Below are 27,863 nucleotides of genomic sequence, written 5' to 3'. Positions count from 1 at the left end.
TGAGGGCAGGGGTAAGGGACTGAGATGTGGAAAGAGTTGGAAAAGAGAGAGAGAGAACAAAAGAAGAGGAAGAAAATGGAAGAGAAAAGAGAAAAGAGAAAAGAGAAAAGAGAAAAGAGAGGAGAAGAGAGGAGAAGATGAGAAGAGAAGAGAAGAGAAGAGAAGAGAAGAGAAGAGAAGAGAAGAGAAGAGAAGAGAAGAGAAGAGAAGAGAAGAGAAGAGAAGAGAAGAGAAGAGAAGAGAAGAGAAGAGAAGAGAAGAGAAGAGAAGAGAAGAGAAGAGAAGAGAAGAGAAGAGAAGAGAAGAGAAGAGAAGAGAAGAGAAGAGAAGAGAAGAGAAGAGAAGAGAAGAGAAGAGAAGAGAAGAGAAGAGAAGAGGAGAAGAAAAATCAACAGTTGATAAAAGAAGAAAAAACCAAATTATTAAACAAAAGAGAAGTACAAACAAGAAGGCAAGAATACAAGAGGAAAGAATAAACAACATCAGAGCAGGAGCAGGGAGAGGGAGATGGTGGAAATATCTGGGATTTAGTGCCAAAAGAGAAAAGCCGCATTCTCCTCCAACTTATCTTCTTTCTTTTATTCTCTTTTCATGCCTGGTTCTCTTTTGGGATGAGTGGAATTTCCACGTCCAGCAAGCCCCAAGTTTGGCATTTTGTGTCTTATGGCATGTGTGCTGAATATCTACAGGGGCAAAGTTATACAAAGTAAATAAAAAAGTGGATTTTGCTTAGACTTCCTTTCATGCAATGCAAGAATCATCCCTTAGATGGGACTATTGCAAAATTAAACAACCTTACAACCACGACCAGTAAATAATGAGTAATGTGCTTGTATATTCAAAGCTTTTATGCCAACCAGTCCAGGAACGTGAGTATAGCTCATCACGAAAAGACCCCATTTATCAGAAGGTTTTCACACAGCTTAGCATCTTTAGGGCCATTACTCACCTCCTACACCTAAAGTAAGTGCCAGCTCCCAACCTAGAGACTAACACATATCCCATTTATCTGCTGGAAGACACCCAAGCTGCTTCACTCTGTCTAAAGATACAGGACTCAATGCCTGAATTTCTTCAAGTTAACAGAAACGTGTGATTTCACAGCAACAGATACAAAGACACAAATCTGGGAAAATTAGACAAAAATCAAGTCCTACCAGACGTTTTGAAAGCAAAAGGAGTCTGACACAAGGGTACTAGACTCAGTAATATTTTGCCAAATGTATCCAAGATGTCTAAGTCAGTTCTGTGCTACAAGGCTGGGCAATGAAGGAACCTTCCAAACGTGACATGTTATCGTCATCCAGCCCATGGGGTTGGGAGGGAGAGGTTGGGCTCTGGGGTAGAGCTCTCTCCCACATATTCTTATCATGCAGAGACTCTCCAAAGGAAAAAATACTGATTAGAAGCTGGTTTACTTTTCAGACTGTTCTCCCTTGAGGGTCCCCTGTGCTTCCCAAGCTCCAAAACAAGTGACATGGTAGATCCAAGCACCCTGGTCTGCTTAGCAAGGAGCAGCATTGTCACATCACTTCACTCTGTTCCTTGCCCAAACAATGTGCTCCCACCAGAGCTTCCACACCCACGCTCCTCCCTAAGACTTCTACTGGTAAAGGACCATCAGGAGGCAGTGCAGAAGGCAGCAGGGGCTCACATAAACAGGCCCAACATGGGTCAGGATGTATTTATGTGCTGAGGGTTAGTAATGCTCAGGGGAATGCAGCCCCAGGAGTGCTACACATTGAGTACATGCCCTATAAATCATTCTTAAGATGACAACCCAACTCACTTTTGCTGCTTACACATGTTTATAAGGCACAGTAAGAAATGAGCACAGAAGTTCTCCTTATTTGTGTTCTTCCAGTGTTTTTCAACCCTCATCTGGAGGAATATCTCTGTGCAAAAATTTGCAACTTAGGCTTTTCCGTGCCCACTTGGTGGTCAGCCTTTCTGCCTATACTTCCCTCAGAGTGACAATTATGGTTTTGCTACTCATTACATGGACACTTGTCCCAATAAAAACAAAACAGAGTCATGAAGGAATTTCATATGGACTCTCTCTACATCTCATTGTCCAGTTTCAAGATGTGCCTCAGAAATCTTTACATACAGGAGGTGTGAAAAGTTGCTTCAAAACAAGAAAGAAGGGGCTGGGAATGGTTGTTATACGTCTAATCTAAGAAACCAAGGAAACAAGAACATACGACAGAACAGAGAAAGGAAAAATGAGAATTGGATTCCAATTCTGAGGAAAGCCAATATGCTAACAAAGTAACTGCCTTCTAAAAAAACTAATAAATGTTATGGGATCTCTCCTTCCCCATTTCAGATCCATGATTATATGAAAGGGAATAAAGGAAAATGTCTTCACTGTTAACCACAACAAAATGAAATGCACTGGAAACTCCTAGACAGTAAACGGTCTAGTTAAACTATACAGATAGGGTGAATTTTGAGGAACAAAACCCTCTAGACATCTTTAGGAGAAAGAACAATCTAATATATGTAAAACATAAAACCTTTTCAAATATAGGGTAGAAAAAGTATGTTCTAGTGGTTTGAGTTACTGGCATTAAATCCCACGACTAAGTGATCATAATGTCCTTCAGAAACTTTATTGTGAAGAACCCTCAAGCATTTCAGACAGTGCTGTGACTCCACACGCCTGTGCTTCACCACGGAACAGTCTGATCCCTGAGCTGACACTGCAAGAGTGCAAATCCCAGATGGAAAATTAATCTCACAGTGTAGCCAGATTGAGTTTCCAATTCTCCAGTGCATAACTTGAAGGTTGTTCTGCTCAGCTACTGAAGAGATGAGGGCAGTGAGACTGTAACTCATTTGACATCCCAAACATCATTTAAGCAAGACACGCTCTGAAAAGGACCTTCTTGGCTACTGACAGTTACAAAGGATCCATGGTATCCTCCTTTGTACTCATCCTGCCTATAAAATATTGCTATCACACTTTTCCCTGCTTAAATGGCCTGGACAGAAGGGGAGTCCAAGGTCTGAATGACTTCAGCCATGTCTCTTGAGTACGTGGGTAAAATCTGTCCTTAAAATAGAAAGGAGAAGGATCACAGTACATTTTCAAAAAAGTAACTATCTACTATAAAGACACATTTATGGTTTCCTCATATTTATGGTTTTCCTCAAGAAAAGACAAGGTCAGCAAGCTGGAAAATCTGTAAATTGTGATATTATTAAACTGCTACAAGATTCTTCTTCTTGAAAAAAAAATCAACTAACTGTACATCTCCTTAAACAAACTCCACTGTGGTCATTTCATGGTTTGTTACAAAAATACATAGCAGCAGAACCTGAACTATTCCAGGCAGCATTTTGTCTCCTGCTTGCCAGGTCTTGGGCTTACTGACAGAAGAGAAGAATACCACTGGTTTAGTAAGAGTCTCAACTTCTGCAGATTAACAAAACACTACATGTTATTCTTTGCCAACATCAGCTGATGTGAGTTTTTAAAAAGCTAAAAGACATGACAATGTAAGTGTTAATCCCATAGACAGAGCAGATTATATTGACATACACGTGGTTGTTTCTAATACAGTAATTGGGGTGTGCCTGCAAGATCCAGAACTCAGGTGAAGTTCTGTGCCAGTGCACAAAGCCGGCTACACCTTCAGCACAGAGATTAAACAGATTTCTTTCGTCATGCTTCCCTTTGGGAGGTCTTCATTACCTTTTAGTCCATCCTTGTAAATGTGTGAAATAGGCAATAAAACCTTTATCACCACTTTCAGCCGGAATTAATAACCAGGTAAGTCAAACTGATGTCCCGACACACAGAGCTCTGTCTCCTTCTGCCAATGCCCAAATGAAAGGTCATGTTTGATTTCATTTTAATTAAACCACCTACTTTCGGAAAAATAATATGGCCCCATCTCTAAGCACTGGATTTCTGAGGTTGTTACCCCCTGTGTTTGAACAAATACTCAGCCAATGTAAATGGGCAGTCCTGTTAGAGCCGACACATTACACTGACCCGCTGCAGCTGCCTTTCCTCGTCATTGAACAGTTACTGAGAAATTCCAAATCTGAACAGAACACAAATCTGTGTACTGGATGACATTTAAAATTCAGGCATGTTGGGTTTCCACAAAAGCATACCACTTAACAAAAGACAACACCTTTGTATCTCATTACATAGCATCCACAACTTGCGGCATCCACAACTTGTTCCTGAAGGTGTAATAACAAAAACCAATTGCAAGAGCTCTAATCACTGTTATCATTTCAAGATGTGTCATCTCCAGTGAACTGTGTCAGATTCCTGCTTGGGCTCTAATCCAGTAAAGTATTTCAGCACATGGGCAGTCCTGCTTATCTTCAACTGAGCTTCTTGCCTAAAGTCAGATGAGGTACCTGAGTGCTTGACTGGATCAGGGCACTGGAGTAAACTGGTGTCACTCCTCTGAAATCCTGGAGCAATGCTGATTTACATTAACTGAGAATTCTGCATTAGGATTATGGACTAAGATCATCTGTCATTTCAGTAGCTATATGACCTGCTGTGACAAACTTCGACATTTTCTTAGACAAGTTTTTACCTGTAATAATTTCAAGTGATATAAACCGACCACAAATCATGTGCTGTGACAATGATGTAAATGCTACTGTACAGCATGTATTGATCTGATCATACATCAAATGTATGACAACATATAGCACTAGACATTGCACTCCACCAAGAACATTTCACAGCCACAGAATTATTTCTCTCCACTCCAATATAAAAGGCAGCCAGCAGGATGATATCAAATGGTGGCAGCTCTGCTTCTCATAAAAGGACCTTGGGGACTGCAAGGAGATTTGTGTATCTGCACTTCAGCAGCACAGCAATGTGGAAATGTTAAAGTTAGTAAAGCAAACAGACCTCAAATGAGAAGGGCAACAGATGTCAACCAGTATCACATGTCAGTAAACAGCAACAAGACAGAGGGTACTTTTCTAAGCACTTTTGTGAAAGCATCGTGTGATCAGCTGCAGCCACATCTCAGCTGTGTGACTCTAAGTGGTGGTGCTTGTATGTGTGATTTAACTCCCACCAAGAGAGGATCTCCAACCACATGGAAATACTGTCCACTGGAGTCAGCTGAAAGAAAGTAGAAAGGTTTCTATATATTTATTGTGGTTTGAAAAGTGAAAAAAAAAATCACATTCTCAAACTGATTGAAAGCTCACCCTGTGCTTGCCAGAGACAAACCAGCATTTATATTTCTCAGCTTTAATGCAGAAGGATCAACCATAGGGCAAAAGAGTAGTTGTGATTCATCTGCTTTTTACCCTCACTGCAAAGACTTCTGACAGTAAGGCCAAAATATGCTAACTAAAAAGGCACTCTTTGTACCATAAACTCTAGGCCACAAGGAACTGGCCAGTGGCCATCAAATCACTGCCTTTTCATTTTTCTCCCTCATCTATATTTCTCTAAAGATTTCTGGTAAGAAGGCAGCTGACTCTATACAAAAGCCAGAGGCATTGCCAGTATCTTAGTGGTTTCATGCATGCCATACTGAATCAAACTTTATTACACAGGGAAAAAAACCCACTTTCAATTAAGGAAAGACGTATTTCAGTGTCAAAACACCAAGGGAAGAGGTAAAGGGATGCAGTTCTGCTACTGCCGAGTCACAGCCTTGAGTCAGGCCCGGTGAGCTGTAAATGTTCTCCACAGCCATCCAACATCTTACAGGGAAAACAGTTTGGTTCTCGAAATCACTTAGATGAAGAGGCCATATCAGACAATACACTACTTAGGAAAGCAAGAGTTTTTTTGGGTTTTTTTAAGGGGGTTTTTTTGTTTGCTTTTGGTTTTTTCCCCCAAATCACTCCACTTTTATCTCCACTAAACCTTGGGCTCAAACTCTACATGCCCAGATTTGGAGTTTTTGAAGAAAAGCAAGGGAAGATCCCAGCACCTTAGGACACTCCTCGTGTACACCATGGTGCCTAAGAACAACCATCTCCTTCCTCTGCCTTTCATAACTCTCCTGATTAAGGGAACAGGAGAAAAAAACCATCCCAACACGGCAGGAAGGCCTTTACTAAAAGGTGCATTAATTGGGGAAGGCAAGCCAACGAAATGATTAATTTGCTGTTCTCCTTCAATATTATGTTTACACAAGTTGATTACAGCACTTAATTACTAATTCACCCTGTTCAAAAACAAGAGTGCTTTAAATTTTTAATGAGATGAGGGAAGGCAACATTCCCTAACTCAACAGGGAGAAGTCATTTTACTTCCTCTTTTGATTTCCCATGGTATTACCATTTCTAAGGAAAAAACTATCCCCTCCCTGATCTCTTACTCGGTTCTTCCTTTTGAAAATATGGAAATCAACAAGAGGCTTGTATTAATTTCAAGCCATGACCTGACAGGTAATGCTTTGGAAGAGGAATAGAGGATCAGATCATCAACTGAAGTACGTCCATTGAAATAAATGGAACAAAATTACGCCAGAAACTGCCTGATTCAGAAATGGAAATGGCCTAATCCCCTCCAGTTCTGTCAGCAGAAGTGTTGAATATGTCCCAGTACTATTTATGGGTGTTCTTATGAAATGCTGTTTATTCCCCATTGCCAGTTGGTCCATTACCAAGGTTGTGGAGTAACTGTAGTACTGAGGAACTTCTTTACATTCATAACAGTCTGTAACATTTTAATTGTTAAAAGGCGAATAAGTTGTGTATCAAATGTTCTTCCTGGTTGATCTTTATAAAACCTGTGTTATCTGTGGGGTTGGTTATTTGATTTCATGCTTTACCACCTGACAACATCCCAAGACAACTGAGAGGAGATGTCCATTAAATTAAGCAAAACCCCGCAGTGCACAAACAAAACTCTTCTGAACTCCTTTAGTGGAGTTGAAAGTGAATCATGTCCCCTGCACCACCATAACTTCAACCCCCACCTGCAATATAGTCCAGAGTTATGGACACAGGAGCCAGGTGATCCCGATCCACACAGCTCCTAGGGCTGCTTTCAGGGATGCAGATTGTGCCCAGGGGGTACTTGACCTGCTCAACTGCTACTGCTGCTAAATAATTCAGCTAATCCACATTAGATAATTACCTAACACTTCCTTCTATAGAATCCAGCTCATTTTTAGATACCTCCAATCTGCTTGATAAAAATAATTAAAATGCTTTTTCCTATCCTTTTGCAGAGTATACCAGCAACTTGCACAACAACTAAAACTAACAAAGAAAAGACTAAACCTCTCTTAAAAGTCAATTTGTACCTGAAAAATCTTGTAATCATGAGGACTCTCAATTCTAGCTCAATGTTTGACACGAAAAATGATTACAGAAAGCTGATTACAGGGACATACCGACAATATGCATTATAGAAAATCAGAGTTTCTTCTCTCCCATACTGGCCAGTAACAATGTCCCACATGAATGCAGAATACCCAAAATAAATCTGGTAATCTGGTTTCATACAGGTAATTTTATTAATTGCTTTAATATGCAATTAAGGAATAGTCAGTGGGCTGCAGGGTTTTATAAGGCAATAATCCTGTTCCCTTGTGTACAGCTTTGTCCCAAAGAGTGGGCTATTCAAAAAAAAAAAGAGCTGGATAACTGCCAAGTCAAACAGCACCTTCTTCCCATTTTCAATTATGAACGAGTGAGGCAGAGTAACGAGGATATACTGGAAACTTTGACATTTATTTATTGAACATTTTCTCTGAGAAGGAATTGCTGGCTTGCTAAACCGGAAACTATATTTTTACTATAGAAACAATCCCATAGAAAACCAGGATCCTGCTGCTCAGCATGAAAGGAATGGCCAGAACCAATAAACTGACCTATCTAAGCAGCAATGTGAGGGTTAGTTCATTCAATGCAGCATATTTCAAAAATCCAAATCCCCAAAATAGAGTCTGTATTTCAAAAATCTTTCTGTCACAGGATTTTACACAGAACTGTCTGCTGGGACACAACCAGGCTGTGTTAGAGCTCATGGGCACCACAAAACCACTCACAGAAAAAGGGTGTAGCATTTGGACAAATTAAAAGATGAACCAAGAAGAAATTCAGTTTATTTTCTCCTCTTTCCAGAGTTTCTAGAAACTAAATAACGGAGAGACGAAATGGGGAAGAACTCACCACACTGCATGTTCTTTTTTCTTTTTGGATAGACCAGTTGTTTTACCACAGAGGAGAAAAATGCAGGGAGAGTAAATGAAGAGGAAAATAGGGAAGTCAACATTCTTTGAAGCAGCAACATATGGTGACCAGGCCTGAGAGATGGAGGTTATAAATCTTCCCTTGATAGAATTACCTAAAGATGAAATTGCAGCTTCAAGGGGCTTGAACTTTTAAATCCACACTAGGAGTTTGCAAATTAACTTGTATGGTTACAAATTTTACAATGACCTTCTTTTCCAATGCTTCTTTGTAAAGGCTCAGCACACTGCGAATTTTGATGGTAATACAGATGTGGACAGCAGAAAGTATGAAAACCTTTACCCAAATCACTCAAAATATGAAGAAAAATATATGAAAATTAAGAATTAGAATAAAATGCTGCATCCTGAGAACAGTTGCTGCTGTGGTATGGAAAGGGAAAAGAGCTGGGAGGTACATCAGTGCTTGTGTCTTTGTGAGAATAAACTTATTTAGGAATATCAAAGGAAGAGCTCTTTAGTGTTCCAGTCAATATGAGCAGGTCAGCTCATGGTGCACATTTCATCCCCAAAGCATCAGGTTCAGCATCACTAGTGGGACTCACTGTTTGTTCAGCAGCCAGTCCTTCAGTCAGCAGAGCATGGTAGAGCTGGACTAAGATTATCAGGAGTGATTTTGAGGGATCCTGGCTTTGGGTGTTACTTCTAAGCTGTCCTAAAAAGGCTTGAGTTTTAGAAAATGGAGAACAGCCAACCCATAAAAACCAGAGAGCTTTTAAGCATTTTGATCTTGACATTGAGTGGAAATGTCCAAAAATCATTCTGAGAAATGTGACCAGTGACTGGGAAAGCTACAGTAAAAAATCCCCTTCAAAAAACCATAGACATAAGGAGAGAGGTTACCAAAAAAACCCACAATTTTCTCCTTTACTATTAGACTGAGCAAACAAAGAGCTTTGAGAAGGACAGTAATTAAGCACAAACCATCTATTAGAGGAGAGGTAATAAACTCTATTATTTGCAAAGTCTACAACGATGCTGAATGTTTGCAGCAGCACCTCTAAGAAAGGGTTGTTTTGGAACAAGTGTTACAAAGATAAATGTAAGAGATGTTATTGAACTGTGATGCTAGATATGTATTTACACTTCCCTGTCCCTAAAACAAATTCATTCCATTTCTCATTTCTTTATCCCATGTAGCTAAATTCTTTTAAAAATGTTTTTACATAATCTAACATATTGCAATTTAAAAGTCTGCAACATGGCTGGTTCAAAGGATTCAGTTTCACTGAAAAAGACATCTGAAGGGGTGTGTGATGAACACTGACATATATTAATGTATGTATAAAATATATGTATCTGTTCTGACATTATTGGATCTGAAATATTTTTGTATATAAGAGCAAGGTAAAAACTAAAAGTAAGCAAATACACCAAAAATATATACGAACACATCACAGAAAACTTCACAGCATTAGGTTTTTCTAATGTTGATTAAAACAGACTTGATAAAATCAGTTTTGAGATGTTCAGTTATTGCACTGTAATGAAAAACATGGCAGACTTGGAATGAAATATGTATTTGAAGGTAAAAGATTAACAGAAGAGTAAGAAATAAATATAAAATCCTGTCACCAAAAGTTGCTACTGAAATTACATCTATCAAAACAAGTTCTTCTTACAAGCATTAGAACAATTATATGCAGATATTATATACATATATATTGCACTCTATATTTGTTGCAATGGCATTCATTTTAATGGAAAAATTCTTATGAAAGGAAACTGCTCTTCCTGCTAACCTACACAGCACTGTAGAATATTCCCATTTGGAGAAATGCCAAGCACAGCCCAGCTCGTCAGCTTATGTTGAGCTGTTTATTGATTCCAGTGGAACTGCATCAATTTAACAAGGTCAAGAAGCTGAACTCCCTATTCAGAAAATATATCCAGATAAGTTTTTGTGCAAAATTTCATCTACAAGTATCTGTGCCTGATGCTATAAAGAAAAATGTATTAAATGTACAAGGGACCATCCCAATAAATAAGTTTGTCCAACTGAATGCAGTGTGTTGTTTAATGTCCTTGTGTAGCATGAAGAGAGAAGATGTCTCATACTAGTGGGATTGCCAGGTGGGAAAACAGGCATGATCTGGGGAATTCAGACCCTTCCTCAGGTTTCTGTAAACCACTGTTGTTTATACAAATGCAGCTAAGTCATGCTTTGCCTGATCCACTGAAAATAAAAGCCTTACTGCTACTTTTGCAACTGCTAATGGATTGAAATAACATGAATAAACATGAAGTTCCATCCTCATTATTAACTCTGCATTCACTGTGGGCAAGACAAGAGCTATAGGTGTGTTATTTTTTACTGCATTAATAGTGCTATGTTGCTTCTTATGTTTAACATTCCTCAATATGAAGGAAGGAAAGTCAAACAAATATAACTGAGATGAAAGCATGACCTTCCTGCAGGATCAGAGCCTTGCTAAATTCCCTGTTTTGTCTGTAAAATTACATGGCCCAACTTCATAGACAGCAGCTTCCATGCACGTCTCTACAGTGAAAAGACAAATGAATACTCAATACACCTAAATGTGGAGTTAAACAGGGGGTGGAGAGAAGGCGATACTGGCTCTTGTCCAGCCACGTAGAAGGTACAAACTTTTCCACTTGGGTTGAAGTCTGTGTGTGGTGCCAAAAGTCAAGGTGCAAAACACATTAAAACTGAAAAAAAAATAAGTATAATCAGGTATTTCATACCTGTATAGATGCAAAATCCCCAGAAGCACAAGCTCCAAGAATAGCAGCACCCACCAAAACAGACTCCACCTCTTTGGACAGGACAACAGGCTTCCCTGCACAGGAAAGAGTCAGGTCTGTTAGGGAGAACACAGCAGGACTGCACCAGCAGCACCATAAATAATTAAAGCAAAAAAAGAAATCAAAAAGGGCTTCAAAACCATTATTCATTACTCCATTCAGAGCTACCTTCTGCTGTAGGTTAATGTAAATCACTCTGCTCTGTGGTTCCAGGCTCCAGGAAAAATGCAAGATTTAAATACAACAATTTCAGTAAATATTAATGCAGAACATAAAGGGCACAAAAACCAACCCCACCCCCCCCAGATCTTTGACACTGGCTATTTATCTCAGAGGGCTTGGTATAAACCTGTTACCCACACCCTCCAAACCCACGTGCCCATTAAAAGTTAACCTGGAGGGGAAAACAGGGCGGTGTCTTTTTTGTTTCTTTTGCAACAAACAAACAAAAGACTGTTTGTGTTTGGTTTTAAATATATAGCCAACAAAGCCAGTCTGGTTTTGCTGGAAGACATGAAAATATGAGTAGCAAACTTTCTCAAGCTATGTATGAAATAATAAGGGAAATCTTGCCTTCCAAATTGTGCAAGATACTCAAAAACAAAATTAAAACACTGGAAAAACAAACAAATAATATATATTATGAAGCAGAATTAAAAAATATTGTTTCATCACCCAGGGGTACTATCGTGAACATACTTTCCCTTTGGTTCACACAAAGTGTCTGAGACATGCTTCACCAATGTAAAAACAGGAAGAAAAATACTAATAAATAAAAACCAGCCTGCTTTATTAATTCTCCTGAAAAATCTAAACCAAGAGCATAAGTTTAAATACTTTTCTAGTTGCACTTCTGATGCTTATCCTCACTAAGTCAAAAAATTTAATATTCCTACAGTATTTGGCATGTGGCTAAATTTCCATTACTGAGATAATGTCATTGAGTGAATGACGATGTAAACACAGGGGCGGAAGGAGGGATTCCTTCTGAGAATAGTCTCCATGATATTACACCCCAAAAAATGCTGCTCCTGAGAACCAGCTGGAAGATTAGAAGGAGCTGGAATTTGGAGGAAGACCTAAAGTTAGCCATGAACAACTGCTAGAGAGGAAAAGACAAATACACGTTCCGCAAAATGAGGAATAAAATTATTAATATAAGCAGCAATTACTGACACAAAGTAAATTCTCCTTGCAACAGGCATCCAGTTACATTTCCAGTTACTTTTCCCTGTCACCTGAGCATTCCTCCAGTTCAGCTGGATCACAGCTCAGGACTTGGGTCAACCTGGAACAGCAAATCTAAAGCTCAAACTCAAAGCTCCAGGGCTGTTTGTCAGGCGTCAGTGAGCAATTTTCAGCGTGCTCGAAAATTTACTGCCCATTTCCCGCATCATCAGAATGAATAGGAATTCCTACCAGGCAAACAAAAAGATCAAGATACTTTTTAAGTGGCCTGTGGAATTATCTATTGGATGTCTGCATGGCTGAGTCATGGGCATTTGTAGCTAACAATAATATATTCAGATTTTTTTCTTTTCGGGAAAGAATGGGGGATTGATCCTGGAATGTTAGTTATTTTATCTGATAGGCTCTAATGAGTTCAACATAACCAAGAGCATTTCAGTGAGATGAACTCTGACATCCCTTGTCAGTCACTGATTTTACAAATGGGGGAGAACTCCAGACTGCAAAAAGGCCTTTTTGTACTGAATTGTACTTGGCCATTAGTTACAGTCAAAGAACTTGTGATTACATTTTAATCAGAATACCTTTTCACAGATCTTTTCTTTTACACATCACAGACCAGCAGCACAACTCCACATGTAGCTGAAATTCACCTAAAACATCTGAGTTCTATAATGCACAGACTTGACAATATCATTTTTTCACTTTGACTACAATGTAATTAGTGAATTTTCAGGTCAATAGGCATTATGCTTTTTGCTTCTCCATTTCTGTTTTCCTCTCAGGTAAAGCACGTTTTCATCTTCCTTCCTGCATCAAGGTTATGAAGTGTAATTTGATGTCAGGGCAAGACAGATCTCCAGACAAAATGCCCCAAAATTGAGCCTTAAACTTTATTCATGACAGCTCAACTGGTCTTAATTTGAAATATACCCAAAACACACATCATTCAATGTTTCTCTGAAGTCCTTTAAACTAAATTTTGTTATTTTTTCCACATTTTTTGAAGTATATTCAACTGACTCACAGGTGTGCTAAGATATCCAACACACACAGGCTGAAGGGTGACCAAAAATACCATGTAGGCCTGAGATTGCACTAAAACACAGATCCAGGAGCTTCCTTCTACCCATCAGGAATTCTACAAAACCAAAGACAACACTGTGCAGGAGCAAGAGTCCAGACATTGTCCCCTAAACCATATGAGAGATACAGACATGGAAGCAATAATGGATACAATGCCCAGCAAGAGCAGGAAGTGTCACAAGTCAAATAGGATGAAGTTCATAAAGTAATATTTCATGACACGCTTTTTGGCCAAGCAGTGAAATACAGTTCTGTACAAAGCAAGTCTTTATTTTTCCAAAGACAAGGTACTTAGACACCTAAAATAAAAGCAGCTTACACTCCTTTCCCTGTACTTCCCCTAACTTACCAGTAATGTCAGCATGCATCTGCACAAAGAGAGGGTTCTTGCTCAGCCCACCACACAGAAACAGCGTGTTGATATCATGTCCTGCAGCCTGCATCGTTTCCAAAATATGTCTTGTTCCTAACTTCAAAAAGGGAGAGGAAAAGAAGTCAGATGAGCACAGGAGAGCAGCCACAGGAACAGAACTATACTTATGTGCAAAGACATCCCCACCGAAACTTTCTATTTACTTTGTGTAACAGCATCTGAAAATCCCTCTCAGTGAAGAGGTTTCAATTCTGAAGCCAAATAGCAAAACAGAACAAAAAAAGAACATCAAATTAAAAAAATCTATGTTTTCTGTCATTTCAGCAAAAAAGAAAACCTGAAGAATTCTGTATTGGCTTAACTATTTCTCTTGGCCTTTGCCCTACACAAAATAAAATGTTCCGTTTCATGCCTGAATTAATTGAAACATCTCAAATGCAGGCATATTTTAAACTTTTCATTTACAGTCTCAATTCTGAGAAACTCAAATTAGAACAACCAAAGTGAATGCTTTGCCATTTTAAAAATATAGCTTTTCTCTTTTTGTTTGCTTTGCTTGCCTCCAACTCCTCACTGAAGACAACCTTCTCCCTATTTCCCTTTTTCAGGAGTATTTCACATTTCTTTGACAAACTATGTGACCAAAAATAACTCCCAGCTCTTTATAATACCTTGAAAGTTAAGTTTGAAGCTCAGACTTGTCAAATTCAAGGTAAAATGCTGCCCAGGCTGACTCTTTGTAGGTAGATTCCTCACAAAACACAATCTGGTCAGAGTTTTCATAAACTAATGTTTAAGTTTTCTTTATGTCATGCTGCAAGTTCATTAAGATGTCTGCAGCTGCAATAAACTCATCTTCAAATAAAAGCCAGTGAAAATGGAACGAGCAGAGTTCCATCAGATGGAGACGTCCACGATGAATGACCAGCACTATTCTGGACAGGCCTTCAAATATATTTTGATTTTTAGGGAAGCAGTTAAGAGGAACATGAGCAGCCACAGCCCCAGCTGACTAAATCCATCGCTTCCCTATTGACACAGAGGGCTAATTTCCAAATCCACAATTTTAATTATGGAAAAATAAACTGCTCTAAAAGGAGTCCGTCTGCTCAGAACGGGCCACAATTACATCCCTGATCGTGTTCTCAGCCATCCAACTGTTGCATTGCATCTTGCAGTGAATGGTTAAAAGGAGATTCTCTTTCACTACTTCTGAAATTCAAATTTATTAACGACTTCTCTCACAACATACACACGTCAAAGACCCTGAGAAAGAACATGCTGTGAAAATTATTTTGTGTTTACCTGCCTGGAAAATTGTATTCACACAGCAATTTAAATTAAAGCCAGACTTATTTCACCGTGGGTGGGGGGGAACTAATTTAATCCTGGATTGGAGAAAATGCAAATTGAGGGGCTTCAAATGCAAATTTTATATAAAAAGAAAAAAGCCTCTCCTGCTGAAAAGAAAACTAGAGATTAACATTCTGTGGGCAGGCCTACACTTTGTACAAGATTCTTACTTGGGTTGAAAGTTTATCTTGCACCCATTGAAGGCAGCTAATGGTGCAGGATTACTACAACTGTTTCCTTCAATAAAAGTGAAGCTAAAATTGGGAGTGAAGGAGCATGGGAGGAAAACCAAATTTCCTAGGTGTCACATTGGCAATTAGTAAATATATCAAGTCAAAACCAATGTTCTCTATCTACTTTTTAGTTACTGTTTCAACAACACTTCAGGAAAAATGAATTTCCTTGAACTTACAGTGAAAAGAAAACTACGGGATGGCCTTTTTACATTAAATCAGCCCAATCAGGTATCAAAAATATGCAGCTGCTGAATTTTGTGTTCAACACAGTATTTGTGTTTTACAATAAAATCTGAGCTGTATCATACAATGAGATAATAGGTGACTTTCCCAGGATTTCCTGCAGAGAAGGTTTCCACTTCGTTAGCAGCATATAATCAGGGAGCACCTGTTCCAGACTGGGAAGTTCCTTTCAGGGGCAGTATCAGTCCCTGGCATTGTTCAACCTCTCCTAGGCATTCTTATTTCAATGGTGGGATTATGCTGAAGCATCAGGTATAACCAAGCTACTTTCATCTTAAAAAGTCTCATAACTCACAACAATGAATTCCAGGCTGGGGTTAAGTTCCCCTTATTTGCTGACTAGGGAGGGTTAACACATAAAATGGACAATTCCCAGTAAATTCACAGCAGCTACCCACCCTCTCCATCCCAGATGGCTGACCCAGCCTAGCAAAGTTGTTGTTTAACCAGGAGAGGAGTTTGGAAGTTTTCCAACCAAATAGAGTTTTGTCAGGAAAACTCCCCAATTCATCAAACTGTTAATGTTTTGCAAAAAATGCCTCAAGTTCAGCAAACTTTAAAAAAATAAAAAATCACAGAAAGGATGTCAAAGGAATGTGGATTTTGGTCACCAAAAGGCCCCATGGAAAATACCCTCTGCCAGGTTTTCCAAACAACTTCTGTGACCCAGGTTTTCGCTTCAGAACAGAACTTCTTGTGAACTGGAAATCCTGGGTTCGATAGAAAATCAGGGCAGAAAGAAAAGTATTCCAATAAAATTCCCCATTTGAGTGTTGGCAAACACCAGGGACATTTCAGAGCCTCCCTGCCTGCTCCATACATCCACCCGCCCGGGAGTGCCATGGGAACCAGCTGCTCTCCTTGGAGCAGGGACAAGAGGGGGAAGATCTGCTCTGTTGGATGTGGGAGCTGTGAACTTAATCTCAGACTCTCCTGCTCACTGTGGCACAGAGCTCTGCCTCATCCACCAGACAAGCAGGGGAAATCCATGGATTTAGGAACAATCTGAAGCTAAGGCTTTTAGGGGAGCTCAGAGTCCTTTGTACAATTGCCAAAGCTTTTTTCCCCCCTCTCAGCTTCCCTCTAGACAGCCCATGGTATAACACTGCTCCATGGACTATCAGCTCCTTTTCCTCACATCTGCACCAGAGGAAAAAGCTCCATTTACAGAATTGCCTCAAGGAAAAGACGTTATAGGGGAACATTTTCTGTCTGTCAATTCTCCCACAGTTGGGAATAGTCACCAACACGGATAAACAACATCTTGCTCCTTTAAGAAGTCCATTAAGTGAATTCACGTATTATTAGAAATCTGGTTAGCAGAAGGTAATGATCACTCTTCACAGCACATGAGACTACTCATTTTTTCTTTTATGCACTTAAAATGCCTTACAGCAATGGCTTGGATCGTGGCCAGGTAGATAAGGGCAAGTTCATCCAGACCCCGGGACAATGTCAGTCCAACAACCTGTGCAAAGATCAAAAAGAAAATGTACAAATCCAGCCAACATAAAACTCTATTATTTTCTATGGCTTCTTGTTGTAACAAGTTTTAAACACTAATTCTAAGCTTTACTTCTGTGAGCTGTACACATAATGCTATGTTAAACATGTTATTCCTGATCTGGAGAAGAACCACATAAATTATTCTTGCCCTTGCAAAGAACAAACAGCATATTGTATGGGATTAGAGATAGATTAACTCTGACAGTTTTATGTTATGACTCAGATATTGCTCGTGTATGTATTTAATGTAATAATATGAAAATGCTATTACATAAAAATAACTTTTTAAAAGCATTTCTCCCCCTCCCATCCAAGCACCCTAACACTGAAACACAATTAATAATTAAATACTATATCTTAGCCTCCTTTACTCTGACATAAATCAATACTGCACTGTAGTTACTCTGGATTAATATCAGCATAGGCAAGACCTGAATGCAGCCATAATTACGACAGAAAAAACGGGCTGCTATCAACAGCATTTGCATAGGGGCATCATACCAAGGAAATCCTGATTCTGCTGCAGCATATAATTCTCTCATAAAATAAAGCAGGTATTATTAGGACCCAAAAATATATAGGTCTTTTTTATGCTTTTAATGTTTCCCTCATTTGTGATTTAAATGCTGCAGTGCTTATACCCTTTCCTACCTCAACCTCAAATACTGCAGATTATAGTGCTGGTGAGTAGCTTGAGATGCTCATTTCAAGGACAATATGTCATTTTGAAAGACGTTTTTGCATTAATCATCAGGTATTTTGACATCACCAAATTATACCCTTATGACATTCTTCTGTTATAGTTCTGCACAGCCTTGTGACCCATCTGATCTACCACCATAAGCTCAGTAAAAAGACACATCAAAACACTTAAAGATGGGCTGAAAAGCTGTTTAAATCAAGCAATCTATCATCAGAATACTTCATGCCTTTTCCAGATAGGTTTACCCAAATCCGTGTTGAAATTCATTGCAAGAAATATTCAAAATTTGGTAGACAAGTCAGTTAACAACAGCAAGTGCTGTGAAATGTGATTCCTAGGGAAGATCCTGGGACACACACAGCACTCCTCATATTTTTAGAAAATAAATGTGGCTGTAGTGATATCTTAACAACAGTGATCTCTGGTTTTCCACTGAAACATCAGCACACTTCGAAATGCAGCAAGAAACCCAAATCCTATGTGACAGTGTAAACAGCTAAGGAGGAGTACACTCAAAATTGAAGAAAAGCTCCTTTTTTTTTTTACCCTGTATTGACCTTTTTGCAAAGACAGGCTGTTTCTTACCATGCCCTTTAGTGTCAGATCTGTTAAGGGAGATCTGTTACCATGGAAATCTGGCCAAACATGTAAATCAACAGTGAGGAAACCCACAGGCAAAGATTTCTTAATCAGATCCAGGTGACTGTTCAAGTATGTATATATGCTGTGAGCACTAGGAGAAAAACAAGTTGGAAACAGAGAGGGGAGGTTATTCATCAAACATAAAACATTTGTACTACCATCAAATGCACAAAACCCATCAAATAACAGCAAAATCCCCCTGCTTGCCAAGCCCATGGCACTGAGGGGCTGTCTATCAGCACGTGTGCTCAACAGGCCACCTGAATTCCTTAATTTCACGGGATGAGGGGAGATAATATGACCTTGAGTTTGTACATTGACTCCTCCAGGTCCCTGGAGGAGCCAGAGCTGTTTGATATTTGGGGCTGCTGATGCTTGTCTCCCACAGAACGGTGCTGACACTGTGTGAGGAAAGCTGGAGAAAAGCAAGCGGAGAGGGAGGAGTGAGGAGGATTCCAGACAGAAGTGAAAATCAAATTCCTTTGCAAATGTTTAAAAATTTCTCTGATTAATCAATAGCATGTAGAGCTTTCCTTTTTCAAACCATAATTATTTCAGTGTGTGTTATGATTAAAATGCAGCACCAAGGGTGGAGGAGAGAAAGTGAGTGGCTGCTATTTTAGGGAGGAGCCCACCATGGGCCTAAATATGATTGTATCTAAGTTCAGATGCTACACCCAACGCCACGATATCCAACAGACTTTTTCCTGGACCTAGGACTAATAGTGAATTCTTCAGTGCCCTGGCTTGCAGTGACTCTGGTGACATTGTGTTTAAAAAATGTTGCAATTATGCTCAGAATACTTTTTTCAAACACTCACCCTATCACAAACAAATCCATATATATTTTTCAACTCCTTGGAAATCTCCAAGTGGGGCATTTAATTCTAGACATGTGGGTCAATAACAGCATCTAACCCTAATTACAATTGATTAGTCATTGTCTCATCCACTGCAGACCCAAACAGTGATATTCATTTAGCCTCTACATGTATATTCAATCATGCACTAATGAGATCCCTGAGGGAATTTGGCATATGCTTTACTAGTTTGACTTCTGACCCACTAGCAGCTGTATATTTATACTTTGCATTCAACCATTCAGCTGCATGTTTTTTCAATTATACCTTACCATGTGTATGCTATCAGAGGATATCATTCAAAATGAACTACACTTGGAAGACATTAAAATAACTAATTTACATCATTATTCACGTCCTTTAAAATGTACTTTATGTGTCTTCCTGGGCCTAAATTATGATAATTTTGAGGTCACAATCATTTTTTTTCCCCCTTGTTGTGAAAGTGGCCCTGTTTTCTCCATCCCTAAAGACTGCACTATAAGCAGTACATGCTAAGGATAAAGTAATTTTATTTCCAGTCTAAATCAGGGCTTGACTGTTGGGAAGGGGGAAAATAATGGAAAGCTTCACTCAAGAAGACCCACCAGATATCCCAGCTTCTATCTCTTCTCCATCATGCTTGACTGCTCTCACAAGAATTAGTCATTTGTGCAGCTCTGTCAGAACACAAGGACTGAACAAAAAAGAGGCTGAAATTGAGCCAAATATGCTTAAAACCCACATAAACTTGGAATTACATTTTTTCCCCACACCTTTTTAAATTTATTTTTTTCTATATATAGATAAGGGTTCAAGGGACTACACTTGGACTGGCAAAATCCTTCAAACACTTGCCAGTTCCTGTTTCTCCCACCTCTGGGTTATACATAATATTATACCATCAACTCACAGACCTTTCTCTATTCAGTTCTATGACAAGGTATCAGTGGCAGCTGCATCTCACCTGCAGAGCTGAGCATGAGCTATTGCTATGAAAAAAGAACTGTGTTGAAAGTAGAGAATAAGAAATCGATGCAAGTTTGCCCAGGTTTATGTTCATACTTGGGACATAACTTCAGAAAGCATCAATCAAGAAGTTGGTGTTTAATCTGTTCAAGAATCCTAGAAGATGCCAACAGGTATCTTTCAGGGGAAAAAAAATTAAATTACAGATTTCTATATCAAAAAAAAAGGACTCTTAAACCATATAGAGGTACAGAAAACTGCCAAACATGGTTATTACATTCTACTTGAAAGATCCCAGAATTGCTGATGGGTCCTGTATGTGTAACTTCATAGTTTTATTTTGAGGAGACATCTCTTTAGATGGGGAAGGGGCATCGAGATGAATAGGAAAGGGAATTCTGTCTGAAAACAACAGCACTTCACAAAGTGCCAGAGGGCACATCAACTTTACTGTCAGATATTTTTCTCCTCCAAAAGATTAGAAATGGTCATTCTAGGCAACAGAATTATTTAAACTTTAGACCATAAATGATGATATTATTTGTTTTGATTTCCCACTCTAGCCTACTTGTACAGGATTTAACACATCAGTGATGGTTAAATGTCAGACCTACACAATATGCAGGTTGAAGAGCAAAAGTGATGCATCACAGCAATTTCTGCAACTCAATGAATTGCCTGGGAAAAAACAAGTTTTGTTGTTTGCAGAGTGCCAACCATTTGACCAAATGCTAAATTTACAGCTGTCCAGAAAATCCTCATGTAATTCAACCCTGTCCACTTCCAGTAAAAGAAGGGAATAAAGGACATAGGAATAGCACTGGGACGGTTGCACAAGCCTGGTCCTCAGCAGCAGTGGTCAGCAGGAGCTGGTTGTCTGAGCTCTCACGCCCTTACAAGTTACCAAAATTACTAAACTGGTGATAAATGCAGCTGGAAAACTGCTCTGGTGTGGGCAAAGGAATAGGAGGAGTTTGCACAAAGAAGCCTCTGGGATAGCTGCTCAGCAGGCACTTGCCATTCCAAACCTGCTTATAGGCAGCATGAGAAGAAAGGGAGGACAGGTTTAGGGATGCAGGAGTAGGTGAGAGGCAGCAGAAAGAAACAGGCAGGGATTTGTGACCTCAGATGTTCTTGTTTTAATGATCCAGACATGCATGTGCTCAACTCTTCCCAGCACTACATCTACCATGGCAAGTAAAGGTAATACGAAATTGCACACCCAAACATGGAATTCTCATTTTGTTTTCCTTCTGTGGCCGTTTGCAATTGACTGAACAGATGCAAATTCCTACACCCACACAGAGAACATCCTAAACATAATAAAGCAGATTGTCTGAACTATTCTGCTGAAATTTCCAGGCAGATAATTTATCATCATCACCAATAATCCTCCAAAACAAGACACTATGTTCAGAAGGAGCCTGCCAGAAGGATGGAGAGAGACTATTCACAAGGGCCTGGAGCGACAGGGCAAGGGGCAATGGCTTCACACTGACAGAGAGCAGGTTTAGATGGGATATTGGGAGGAAAGGAAATTCTTCCCTGTGAGGGTGGTGAGGCCCTGGCACAGGTTGCCCAGAGAAGCTGTGGCTGCCCCATCCCTGGAAATGTTCAAGGCCAGGTTGGACAGGACTTGGAGCAACCTGGGATGGTGGAAGATGTTCCTTCTTTAAGTTTAACAAATATTTCAGAAGGAAGGGGAGAAAGCGGATGAGAGAATTAGTAAGTGAATTGTTTACTAAATTTATAGCTGTGTAAACATTTCATTAGTAGAGTAATATCTGGAAAGCATGACAAGAATACCATTGAGCAAATTAACTTAATAAAATATTATTACTCTTTTAATAAAATATTACAGCTCTTATTATCAGTACTGTTCTCCAGAGTTTTACTAATTGCACGAGACTCAAATCCAAAGTTATGACATCATACCCTTGGATAACATGGAGTTCTATTCCCAATATTCCATATTTAGTGTCTTGCTCACACCACACTCCAAGTTTTTGCACTATAGCATTATTGTGCTCAGTCAGTTCAGTATCAGACCTAGCAGAGACAAGGAGGCTACTCTATAGCCATTTTTCCAACAACAAAAATTAGATTATCCTGGCATTACAGACTAAACTGTTTGTCCTATGCTTGAGCTTCATATAGGGGCACTGGAAAAATGGCCTGGAAGCCAAAATTCTGAAAAAGCCCCAGATCAATCTTTATTCCAAACATACACAGATGCATTTATTTCCTGATTTCCTTTTTCACAGAACAACAAAGAGAATTCTAGGAAGCGTGAATCTGTTTCATATTGAATGAAGTCCAATACATTTCTGGGAATCTTGGACAAGTTCTTAAAAAACAAGTAAGACAGTGGGCCCTGCAAGGGATGGAAGGGTCATCCAGAAAAACCAGGTAGCTTTATCCCCCCAGGAGGACTGAAAATAACTATGTGACTGCGCATGTTTAATATATGTATCAGGATTGACCCTTGTCTTTTAGACCAGAGGGATAAACTGAAGAGAAAATGCCAATTTCGATGTTTTTTTCTTTAATCTAAGGATGAAAAAGACATTAAAAGAGAATCAAATTGTCATCCAATGTGCCCAACTGTTCAGCTAAGACCTCTCTGGAAGTGATGGGAACCATCTTAAAAGGAATCCAAGCCAAAACTGCTTGACAAAGTCCAGACCAGTCTGGACCGTCTTCATCCACTTCTAAAGCTGACCACACTAAAATTCCACACTGCACACAGTCTGCTGCTCAAGGAATCCTGGAGTTACCTCCAAGTCACTCCTCCATCTTGAGTTTTGTCTGAAAATTCATCCAGGGTTTCTCTGTTCTATTTGTGCTGCCATGCAGGAGTTTTCCATACGGTGGCTATACCTTCCTTTAGATGATTGTTTCAAAAATACTGAATAACATATCCTAATTAAGCTATATCTCATCCTTGGAGCTTAGTTGTGTCACCTACAAATGAAGACACATTGCTAGCCCAAAGCATAGAGGCAGGTCTGCTGAACAGGGATGATGCTACAGAATCAAGAAATACCCTTGGACAGAAAAGCTGAAAAGCAGTAAGTTAATATCACTACTTAGATATACCAAAGGTATCTGAGGGGAGTTTAAAGCTTTCATCTTTGAGCAATCACTTGGCAAGCCTTTGTAAGTACTTCCAACCCTCTCTCAGACCGTTAATTGCCCTGTTTCAGAGTAAGGACACTGCTGAGAATACATTGTGCCATCAGTTTGTAAGGCAGGTGTGTGACAAAGGAATAAGGACAGTGACCTGGCTGCAGCTTTTGACTGTAATTCCGGGAAGGCGACATGGCCTCGGACCACATGATCGATCTGAAAAAGAGAAAAGCAACATTTTTAGGATGATTACATCTTACAACTTCAGTCCTGGAAAAGGGTAAGGCAGTGTTATAACTTTAAAAAGACAAGAGAGCTTCCAAATTACTCATGAAGTGTTAAGTCCTAGTGAAGCCAATGGCAGAACTGCCACTGACATTCAGGATTTGGTTTATGAACAGTAAGGAAAAACATCCAACCTTGCACCAAAAACTGGCAAAATGCTAAGTATGCAGCTCCTCAGTCAGGAGAGCAAGGTGACAGGATGACATTTTTCCTGTCTCCAACAGCACCTGAGAGCATGTCCTCTGGTCTCTCCCATTCTCTTGCATGCTTATCCTCATTGGAATTTCTACCAGGAACATCTCCTTGGCCCAAATCCCTACATCTTTCTGTATCACTCCATTGAAATAAAACACAAGGTGTGTTGTCATCCTGATAGATGCTTCATACATTCATTGCAGGAAACAAAATGTATACCCTGAGAAGCAATTACTGCTATAAAGGAAGATCAATATACACTCTGTCTTATACTGAATTTATAAATCAACTTGTCCTTTCAGTCCAGAGTGGTTACCATTACTCACAAAACAAAGTATCAGGTAGAATAATATGGGCTTTTTTAAGACAATAATTCAGCAGGTTTTGTGGCCTCTTGGTAATATCCCATCAGAGGTGACAGTAAAAGCTAAGGAGGCGAAACTAGAGCTACTCAAGAGCACTGAGTACTTTTGGCAATACCTATGGGCAGAAAATCACATCAGTATTTAATTTTTAACAGCATGAGTCTAGTTCTGAACAAGTGCATGAAAACATATAATGAAGCAAACACATCTGAACACAGCAACGAAAATAATGCCTGTTCTTCCTGAGATTGGCATCAGACAGAACTCAAACGTGCGTGTGCATTAGAAACAAAGCTCAGGTCTGAATTGTGCAATCTTGCATAATCCCCTCAGAACACGGGGCAGCTCATAAATTCAGAAATAAATTTATAAATAAACATCACATGAAAACACTTTTACAGAAAACTGTTGCAGGAGTTATGAAGTTAGATATTTAAATGCCCTTAATTCAAGACATGGCCACATGAGGGATGCACATAGAAACCATTTTCTGCTATTTTTTATTTCACAGTTTCTAATTATGTCATGTCATCCTTTCTCTCTGTTGTGCTATATCTTTCTTCTCATAAATTTTGAAAATCCAGTGCAAAAACCCATCTAACATACAAAAAAATCAAGCTTTTTCAGAACGAGAGGACTTAATCCTTCATTTGGACTCTACAGTTTTCAAAACCCAACAGATTTCTTTAGCAGCTGTATTTAAAAAAAAAATTAATTAGAGCTTTTTAAAGGGAAGTGTATCAGCTCTACTTTTAAGAAGTTAAACAGACTATTCACATTTTATGAAAGTAATTAACATCGGGACGTTGATCAAGCAATGAAAAGAACCCGAAACATACCCTTTTTGTTTGTTTGTTTTCAGAAGGTGTGAGAAAGCAGGATCTTAAAAACCTTCAGCTTGAAAATGACAGAGATAATGAACACTCTGTACCCTCCACACAGAGCACATGTACTGTTACCTCCCATGGCTTTTGCTATGGGTCCTAAAAAGACCATACACTTTTTCCAGTAATTTCTTTAATGATTCAGGAACATCTTGTTATCTGGTACTAGAACAGAAAGGATTTTTTAAATCATCTTTTTGAAACGCCCTAACTGTCATAGTACATTTAAAGTGTGGAACTATCCTGAGCCAGCTGAGAAGAATCACTGACTTGCTGTATCCTCTCTAGAGCTTAGATAAGAGTATTTACCTGCTTTGGATTAAACAGATAGAGACTTCCCTCTCAAACGTGTTCTTGCAAAGAAACGCACAAGATTTGCCACTTTCCTTTTAAAATGGGGGTGTTTTGAGCATATATTATTTTAGATATTAAATGTATTTTATATATATATAATTTAGTTTTATTTCTGGTTGTAGCAGTTACCTATAAAATAGGACACTTTTTGGTCCTAGCCCAATCTTGACCTGAAAAATTTAAAGCACATAATTAAAAGAATTAAAATACACATCCCACGTGCTGCAAGAGCATTTTTTAGCCAGAAGGCTAAGGATGGTCTGGTGGTGGGATGGGAAGCAAGGCTGCAGGAGAAAGAGGGGTGACTCTCCCACTGAAGCCGTGACACAGAGAGGAATGTCAGGTTAACATGGCCAAGGAGAGAGCACAGGAGGGAACACCACTGACAGCTCAGTGCTTGGGGTGTGTCTGGATGATTTGTGCTTCTCATTCAGTGACTGTTCCACATGGAATGTGTAAGTGCAGGGATTCCCCAGTCTATTTTCTGGACATGTTCTCCCATCTCTAGGCTTTTAAAAAGGTGGGTGGTGCTGGGTCTGAGTCAGAGCAACTACACCTGCAACTGGTGACAGACCAAACTCCACCTGCACATGGTGGGTTTACAGGGGACACCCCCAGGCCTCGCCTGCCTCCTGCAGCTTCTCACAAGGCCTTTGCAGCTCAGTCCTAAGAGCAGTCAGACTGGCCAAGGAGACACACAGGGAGCTCTGGAAGCTTCATGGTTGAGCAATGACGAAGATCTTGGTGGCACTTCTGGACTCAAGCCTAAATACCGTTGTGTACATCTAGCCTTTCTTTAAATTTGACATCAATGTTTTAGTTCTGACTTCCTGTAAAAAAATTCACTTTTTAGGTAATCCAGCCTGGTAAATTAAATTAACCTAATACTGTTAGACTCTTTGTATTTGAGCAAAGACCTGAGGTGACAGGATAACATGTTACTATATTACTATCTGTCCATAAAGTACATCTTTCACCTATGCCCATCGATGAGCACAATTGATCTATGAACACAATATGTGCAATTTTCTTTATCTCAGCCTCCTGCTGAAGTAAAGAATGAAGCCTATTTCCCTGTAAGATAATAACAATAATCATCACCACCATAAAAGGAAGACATGCCCTGTATAAAATCCCTTATCCATATGCAAATGAACAGTTTGTAAGAGACATAATAATCAACTAATTGTTCACTGCTTTCAGCAACCTGTATCTCCCATGATCTTACAGAGGTGCTTCAGCAGAGCTCTGCCTGAACTGACAGTGAAGTTATTCCAAATGACAGCAATTATGCCAGACCTCCCATCTTGGAGTCTGCCTGTGTCTCCAAACACTTACCAGCTTTCCTGTAGCACTTTGACCTCCCTCATTCAACCACAATCCAGGTACCATTGCAGAGAAATATGGTCCCCAAACACCAGGAACAAAAATGGGTTTTTCACTGATCTGTAAAAGCAAAAGAAAGGTCTGGTGAATCAAACAACCTGTCAAAGTAGGTTGGCAAACTAATGCTTGGCAGCTATTGGAGTCCAAGACTGAAACAATTCCTGCTTTTCCACAGGAGTTACCAACAGGAGTGGAGATCCACAGGTATAGATTTACTCCAAGGATAATGTGGAGATCTTCCAATTGCATCATTTTTAGCTCACATGACACAGTTGCAGCTACTTATCACACAAGTGCCCCCACTCTGACAGAACAGCTGGGCCTGGCTGAGCAGAAAGGAAGAAGTTTCAGGAATGGGAACTGTATTTTACAGGAAGAGGGAAATTGCCTCATTTCTCTATAAAAACGCCTTATTTAGAATGAACAGTTGGATACAACACTGTTGACTGTCCTCAGCAAATACAGCCAATGTACTTGGTGATGGGTGTTTGCAGAGTTAGGAATCGGGAGGGAATCCTGCTGACAGAGGACAGTGATGTCCCCCAAGATCTGCCACCAACTCCCAAAGCTGGCAAGGGAACCCCAGGCTCCAGTGTGCCCACATAGCTGCCAGGATTGTTGGTGCCTTGTGTGGAAGCTGCAGACCTGGGCTGGGCAAAGGGGGATGTGCTTGGTATGGCCAACAAGAAACATGTGCCTGGGTAAACATCAGACTCTGCCCCTTACTTAGGCTCAGCTTCACACAAACCACTCCTTCCTTCACACCTGTGAAGGCAGATCAAGGCAGCTACCTGAGCAATATCCTACAGAAACAACAGGCCCCTATTCACACCAATACACTCCTCTGTGTACAGTGACAGCTGCCCCACACAGTATTTTAGTGGTGAGACCACTCAGGATGTGGGAAACACTGGTTCATTTCCTTTCTCTGCTTCAGAAGATGCAAATTGCCAGTTTATAAGGGTGGAGGGCATTTTCCTTCCTCCTATAAAGCTGTTCCACTTTCAGTAGACCTGACAGACTTTCTAGGCTTTCATTCTGGGTCAGCAGAAGGCCTAAGGAGGTCCTAGTACTTACTCCAAAGACTAGTTGTGTATTCCTGACTGTTTGAACAATGAATTCTTGCAGCAGGAGCTGGAGGAGACAGG

General features: G+C 39.7%; 1 protein-coding gene across 9 annotated transcripts in view; it reads right to left on the bottom strand.

Moving 5' to 3' along the window:
• The window catches only part of HOOK1 (hook microtubule tethering protein 1), a 170,498-nt gene that overhangs the window by 54,861 nt on the left and 87,774 nt on the right, over positions 1-27,863 (bottom strand). For 8 of the 9 annotated variants that reach the window (XM_051796452.1, XM_051796463.1, XM_051796404.1 and 5 more), the window contains 6 exons: positions 26,668-26,775; positions 23,401-23,462; positions 18,253-18,400; positions 16,852-16,926; positions 13,603-13,723; positions 10,920-11,014 (listed from right to left, as the gene is read on the bottom strand). In XM_051796452.1, the coding sequence (XP_051652412.1) occupies positions 10,920-11,014; positions 13,603-13,723; positions 16,852-16,926; positions 18,253-18,400; positions 23,401-23,462; positions 26,668-26,775 (609 nt within the window). Of the gene's footprint in view, positions 1-10,919; positions 11,015-13,602; positions 13,724-16,851; positions 16,927-18,252; positions 18,401-23,400; positions 23,463-26,667; positions 26,776-27,863 lie in introns of those variants that run through there. The other variant, XM_051796434.1, reaches the window with a different exon arrangement.

The sequence above is a fragment of the Manacus candei genome, unplaced genomic scaffold, assembly GCF_025592945.1.
Source record: "Manacus candei isolate 608988 ecotype Guabito, Panama unplaced genomic scaffold, ASM2559294v1 h1tg000005l, whole genome shotgun sequence".
NCBI lineage: Eukaryota > Metazoa > Chordata > Aves > Passeriformes > Pipridae > Manacus > Manacus candei.
This window is presented reverse-complemented; position numbering and strand designations above follow the sequence as displayed.